The sequence below is a fragment of the Pollicipes pollicipes genome, unplaced genomic scaffold (genome assembly GCF_011947565.3).
Source record: "Pollicipes pollicipes isolate AB1234 unplaced genomic scaffold, Ppol_2.1 Scaffold_6686;HRSCAF=7923_pilon_pilon_pilon, whole genome shotgun sequence".
NCBI lineage: Eukaryota > Metazoa > Arthropoda > Thecostraca > Pollicipedomorpha > Pollicipedidae > Pollicipes > Pollicipes pollicipes.
Window position 1 is genome coordinate 37,091,219 of NW_023596921.1, and position 7,088 is coordinate 37,098,306.

The following is a 7,088-nucleotide window of genomic DNA, read 5'->3' on the forward strand; positions in this document are numbered from 1 at the left end:
AGTAAGCCCAATGGCTAGCACAGCGCAGCACTTCCGACACGTTCCCGAGATTGCAGCCGTAATCCGTAACAGTCGGTGCGTGGCAATGCAAGGATGCTGCTCGGGGCTGTCGGATCGAAGAATCAAAACATCGGGATTCCGCGGATCGGCAGTCGCACAATCGGGAGGTCCGAAGTATTGAAGACGCCGTTGGTAATATAGCGGATCGCCCATTCGTTTTCGGTCCCGTGCATTGCGCAAATATTTCGCTGTCGTCAGCGGAGCACCGGGTATGAGACTGCCGCTGCAGTGGCCAAGCGAGACACGATAGGGAAAATGCTGCACATATTGACTGTTGGAGACAAGAGCAGACATTCGGCGCCCTGCTAGCGCCCTGAGCGGCAGTGCGTTGCCCGGCGCCGTGGCTCCGTGCGCCGGTCCGGCCCGTAGCTGCCACAGGACGTGGCCTGTCCGGTCCGGAGCTGCAGGACGCGGCCGGTCCGGTCCGGAGCTGCCACGGGACGCGACCAGTCATCGCGTCTTGCCGGGCTGTGTAGGGCCCAACTGGTGGCAACTGACCGACCGGCGGCCAGCTAGACCGTCCCAGTCCTCTCCGCATCGACCCTTTGCGTCCCAGTTGCCCCCCCCCCCCCCACCCCACCCCACCCCACCTCACCTCCACACCACCCAGTCATTCCCGTCTGTCCTCTTCAGATGTAGAGGGCTTGGGGCCCTTCCCGTACCGTCCACCACCGGCCGTTTGGTCTGCGCGGTGTGCCCTAGGCTTTGTCCGTCCGTTCCAGTGCATCGCAGTCTCGCCTAAACACGGATCGTTTTGGCCATTGTCGCCGTCACGGTCGCCGCCGCCGTCACGGTCGCCGTCGCCGTCGTGACGAGCGGTGTACGAGCCTTGATCTCGGCCGCGGCCGCCGATGTCGCCGTCACGGTCGCCGCCGCCGTCACGGTCGCCGTCGCCGTCGTGACGAGCGGTGTGCGAGCCTTGATCTCGGCCGCGGCCGCCGCCGACTGCAGTGATCGCGTGGCGATGGGGGATGGGAGGGGAGAGACGGACAGCGGCTCAAGGGAGGCGACACGCTGTGACCAGCCCGCGGGACGCCTGCTGCTGCGTCAGCCGGCCGTCCGCCGGCGCGCGCCAGGCCACCGCATGTCTCCCGCGGGCCGGGTTTTAGGCAGATTGCCTGCGGCGGCCCTCCCTCCTGTCGCGCTCTTCGCCCGGCGGTGTGATAGCCGACCCGTCCGCTTTCCATTTTGTATTTCGGCTCCGGCCGTCTCGTCAGCGGAGTGGCGCTACGGCGCCCCGTGACCTCGTGCGTTTGCCGGCGCTGGTTATGAATGTCCTGCCCGCCGCTGGCTGGGCGGACGCGATTCAGCGCTGCGTCGGTGGCAGGCCGGCCGCTGGCCCGGACGCCGGCCAAATAGCCGCCCATACATATAATTACCGGCTGTCGACCCGGCTTCCCAGCGGACGGCGGGAGCGGGGGGCCGACGCGGCCCGACTCGGCGCCCGCGAGCCTCTGTGGCTAGCTGCTTGGCCTGGATTGTCTGTTTTTGTGCCTGTTCCGCCGCCAGGTCTTAAGATATTATTGTATCACCCGCACTGACCAGCCATCGGTTCGTATGTCCGTGTCCTGCCCGTTTGCACTGAGTCGTGTGCCTGTCTGCTCCCGGTGGTCCCTCCGCCGTCACGTTGTCACCTGCTTACCTCAGGCGCTTACCTGCACCATGTCGCCAACCACATTTCGGCCGCCGGTGTGTCCGTCTGGACCGACTTGTTTGCTTGTCTTGCCGCGGTGACCCTTACCTGGTCGCGGTCTTGCGTGCTGACCCTTGCCCTTACCCAGCTACCGCCACCCAAGTCACCCGTGTGGCTCACCGTGCCCAGTTACTGACCACCGTTCTGCCGGTCGGCTGGCCGCAGGCGTGTACCGGGGCGGCGCCGAGGTGCTGGTCCGCGCCCGGCTGGCGCTCTCCGACGGCGTGACCATGCAGCTGACGGTGCGCTCGACCGACCCGGCCGTCTCCGAGGTGGTGGCCTCGGCCGTCGGCTAGAGGCGCCGGCCCGCCATCGCACCGGCCGCTCGCGCTGGCGCGCGGGCGACGCTGCGCTGCTGACCGCGTCACTGCTTTGGGCACGGGACTTCTATCTGTAGCGCTCTTACCTGGAATGGTGCCGTTCATGATCTGTGGCCGGCGCCGCTTACGTCGTTAGTTGAGCAAATATATACCGATTGAAGCCCGTGTGTTTGCTTGGTGGTGGTGTGCGGCGCAGAGGGTGATGGCTGTGCCTGACTGGAGCACCGGAGCTTGGTGGGTGGGCCGTGTGACGTGTCAACTGGGTCATTAGGTGTGCACCAGCGTGGGAGGAGGTAACGCTTACTCCAGGTTAATTATTTAGCCATCCGGGTGCCGGTAGTGTAGTGGTTAACGCGTCTGCGCTAACCACTGCGCGTCTGGGAAACCAGAGGTATGTGGTTCCATTCACCCTGTGCCCGCTTTTCCTGCCAGGGTGAGAGACAAGCGACGCCACATAGCCTCAGCAGTTGAGTGCGTCGTAACACACACACACACACACACACACACACACACACACACACACACGCACGCACGCACGCACGCACGCACGCACGCACGCACACACGCACGCACGCACGCACGCACGCACGCACGCACGCACGCACGCACGCACACACACACACACACACACACACACACACACACACACACACACACACACACACACACACACACACACACACACACACACACAAATTATTCCACTACACACAGCAGCCATCCACCACCGTAGGGATGGGGGATTGACAATGTCCACAAACCGTGTATCATGTGCAGAACGTTGCCGCATGCCATATCAACTCGTTCCATATGTTTGATGTGGCCAGGGGCAAGCTCTTAGCGTTGCTACAGTCTTGTGCAGTCTGCGTTTACATGGGTCTTTACATGGGTCTTCATTCAGCTTTACGGGAGACACGAGCTGGAAAGCGGCAACATATGACTTCGGGAGTTTTTAAGTCTGAAAAAACGGTTAAAAAAATGATAATAACGTTTTCACCATACGAAGATATGTTCGGTAACGCGTGGGTGGGTTTGGTGTAAAACTCGTAAAGAAAAACACGTATTATGTGATGCCTTTTTAAGTCATGCTTGAAACTCGGAAGTTGGAACATTAAGACACTGTGTTTTTAGTCGTTTTTCGTGTGATATAAAGAGAAAAGATATATTGCGCAGAGGTGATATTTTCGTCTCCTAGATTCACAGTGAAAAGGTATCAAAACCGGTGTCTTAAACTGAATGGTTCGCATTTGAAGATATTGAATCAAGCATCAGATATAATGAAATAAGCTCACTTATAGCTGTCAGTATAATTGTAAATGGAAAACACCGCTTTGACTGGTGCAATTTCGCTTTAGCAAATATGTTCCTTAAGGCGTCACGGAAGGCTTAGTTGACCTTAAAGCGTTTCCAAACTAGGTGTGTGGAATTGCTGCCCCAGCACGGAGGACAAATGTCTAATGATTTAATCTCTGTCCGTGTTTTGGCCCTTTTCGTGATCTTGCACCTGTGAGTTCAAGATGTTAACTTGTATTCACATACTCCGTAATATGGCTCCTCAGGTTATTCGGTTACACGATTATTTCTGTTATAACAAGCAAGCATTTCTAACTTATCAGTGCCAAAAACGTGATGCGTGTTTGAATCACGGACGGTCTGAACAACATTGATTTAGAGCCAGTTGACGTCTGCTATGTCTGGAAATCGTGCTCACGAACGCAGAGTGCGGACAACTCGACGATTATTTTCTTATTGGCCTTGAATGCCGCATGGCCAATGGGATGCCAGAATTTGAATGACGCTTTTATCGCGCCATGCATGTCTGAATGACCTTGATGTAGTCTGCACATTTTCGCGGGCGTTTAGCTCAGAAACTAGAGGTTTTGGGGTCTTAGGAAGGGCAGGGCTGTGAACTGCATCAGATGACCTTCGAGATTACCACTTCAGTTCAAAACCTCATACAAATGTGGAGCACTCCCTTTAATGGTGCTTACGTCATTGTTCCGCTAACGTCAACAGCTTTTTTCAACAGCAAAGCTCCTTTAAAAACAGACAATATCGACATCCTAGTTGGTGCCACCTCAGCTTAGTGTAGGGACCCAAGCTGCCGACCTACATTAAAGGGGGTGTTCCACATTTGTATGCGTTTTGAACTGAACGAGCCATCTTGGAGATCATTCGGTGTACTTCACAGCCCTGCATTTCTAAAACCCTCCAGTTTCCAACCCTCCAGACCTAAAACCCTCCAGTTTCTGACCTGCGCGCCCGCAAAGATGTGCAGCCTTTTTCGTGCAGGCTATTTCAATGCCATCCGGAGATCCTTGTACATTCTTTCTTGTTATTATGGAATCGACTTGCAATCGAACATCACAACAAAGAGCGAAAATACGACCACATAACAAAATTTGGTTCAGCGAACACGTCTAGCCTAGGCTGTCACAAAATGTTCCTTGACGCAATCAAATACGGGCGTATTGAGGAGCATATTTTTTAATAGAGAAATGTCTAGAGCAGTCTCCCACTTAAAAGCATCCAGTTATCATAAGCGAGCTTGTTTTGTCATATCTAATGCTTTGATATCAAATGTGGATTATTTCTTTTAATGATTTATATTTGTGTGCCGGATTGTGCTGCGCTCTGCTCTGGAGGCCAAGTACTCACCGGCAAGGCTCCGTTATGGTCACGCAGTAACCAGTCTCGGCATCTCGTCGCTGTTCGTACTATTTGCTGTCCGATTTCCGCCAATGCCTAAAAACTGACTTCTTCAACTGAAGCCGGCAGTAGCCAAATATACCCCGTGATTTTCTGCATCGCTGATGCAAACCAATTGGAGCCGCGGCCGCCGTAAAAGGGTGATCCGGGCTGAAAAATGGATCGGCTTAGCAGGCGGTGCCAGCGATAGGACAGAAAGTTTGCGAGCTTTTCTACTAAAGCGCCCGCGTGGCACGCCTGGGACCTGGCGAGGCTGGTGGGTCAGCCGCACCGGTCCAGAGCCCTGGCGTCTGACCCGCTCCAGGGCCCGATGGCACCTCCCTCTGTATCAGTGTACCCGCGACCAGACCTGAAGCAGAGACTCGCGGACCGAGGCAGCCTTCTTCTGGACATTTGGTGGACACGCTTAGGTCACCGCAGCTAAAATGTGGCGTGTTCAGCCGCAATGACATGAACAGATCGCGCATTCCCCTGCATGGGATGAATTGATACGGGAGGTGCTGATATCCCTTGGCTGAGGTTCACCTTGCAACTGTAGGCCTGGTCTCACACAGTCATCCTGCTAAAATAAAGGCCCACAGCTTTCATAAGGGCTAAGCTACAAGCGAGGCATTCTCAGGTTCTCTTTTTTACAGCGCAGCGCTGCCATCAAGCAATTCTGCCGTGACAGCTGTGCTTAGTGAGAGCAATATCAAACGCCAGCACAGGGCTCCGGAGCGTCCGCGGAATACAGCGCTTGTGATGTAGTGACAAAAAGAGAATACGTAGGGCAACAGAGCGGTCGGGATTTACGCGAGCTTCACTGAGAATCTACCCTCTTGCTCACCGGGACCAAAAGCAAAGCTTGGTTAGTTAGCGATGGCCTCTGATGAGCTGTGGCAGCCAAGTTCGTCACGATGGCGGCCGCCTGCCGTTCCAACGGCTCGGGCCTCATTCAGAAACGCCGGGCCAGTGCTGCTCGCTCCATGAACTCGCCGCATTTTCTGTGCAATATAACGCCGCAAACTGCCGCCGCCATGGCCAGATGTTCCCAGATGATGGCGTATCGCCCTGAGCCTCTCAAATATGCGGCGACCTAACGACTACGTGCGGACGATGTGTTTTATTTGGACCAAATAAGTACACCCATTTCTCACACGCTCGTCAATATTCGTCAAGACAGCGTACACATTCGATCAAGGACTCTATCACGGATCATTACAAGGGATCCCAAAAGGGTGTGTGTTCAAAACACCGAACGATCAGGAGCCGATGGCTCGTCCAATCACGACATCTGTCAAAAATCTGCGCGCATATAGGTGCATTGCGCAACGGTGATATTTGCTGCAGCACATGGACCATGTACCCTGTCAATAAGCATACTCTGATGTATGCATACAGCTATCAAATTTCCCTGACCCCACAAACATATCAACGCACACTTCTGTATGGACATGCACGGGTATCCGTTCGTGTAATAGTGCACGCGGATGGAATGTCGATGCCTGATGCCTGATGCCTGACACAGGTCTGATCAAAAGTCGGTTTCCATATACACTCGTCCGCATGTCCTTGCCGGGGAGCTGTCGCCGCCCGCCGGCTCCTTCGTTATCTCGTCCACGCTTGTTGGTGGCGCACAGCCGTTCCAGCGGCGCTCGGCGGGCGCCGGCCTACTAGCGCCGCCCGACGGTGACGGCGACAGTTCGGGTTCATGAACCACCACCTGGGGGGCTGCGCGCGGCGCGGCGTCGTCGGTACGGCGCCTGCGCAGCGACGCTGTCCTGTTGATGATGGCCTGGTAGAGTACGGCCAGGCGGGGCTGGTTCTCGGCGCGCCGAAAGTGTCGCGTCAGCAGCACCGACATGCTGACCGTGTAGCACAAGAGCACGACGCAGACGTAGACGACGGCGTAAACACGCGACTCCTCATGCACGGCGAGCAGGTAGGCGGTCTTGGCGGCCGTGGCGTTCAGCGTGCCGTTGGCGGGCGGCGGCACCGGCGAGCTCAGCAGGCCGGTCATGCTGCGTTAGCTGAAACACGGACAGAGGCGGTGTCAGGCGCCGGTTGGCGGGAGCGCCGCTGTGGCACGCGGAGAAGGGCTGCGCACAGCATTCGTTAACTGTATGGCGCGGACCCCCACCTGCAGACCAGCGACCTCGAGTGGTAGATACGGAACCATTACCTGCAGGGCCAGGTACCTCTAGTGGCAAAAAAAAGCTAGCCAGATGAGTGATATTTGAGGATCTATTTCCCACGTTAAATCTCGTTGAAGGAAATTCAATATAGCGTGGGGTTCATAAAAGCAGAAGCCCGCCCGTTAGAGCCGC

The 7,088-nt window shown here is 56.1% G+C and overlaps 1 protein-coding gene across 1 annotated transcript in view; it reads left to right on the forward strand.

Moving 5' to 3' along the window:
* Window positions 1-2,233, forward strand: part of gammaCOP (coat protein (coatomer) gamma) — a 49,937-nt gene extending 47,704 nt beyond the window's left edge. Inside the window, exon 16 of the mRNA XM_037230427.1 lies at window positions 1,919-2,233. Coding sequence (XP_037086322.1) covers window positions 1,919-2,049 — 131 coding nt within the window. The 3' untranslated portion in view covers window positions 2,050-2,233. The remainder of the gene's footprint in view (window positions 1-1,918) is intronic.
* Window positions 2,234-7,088: the final 4,855 nt, after the last annotated feature.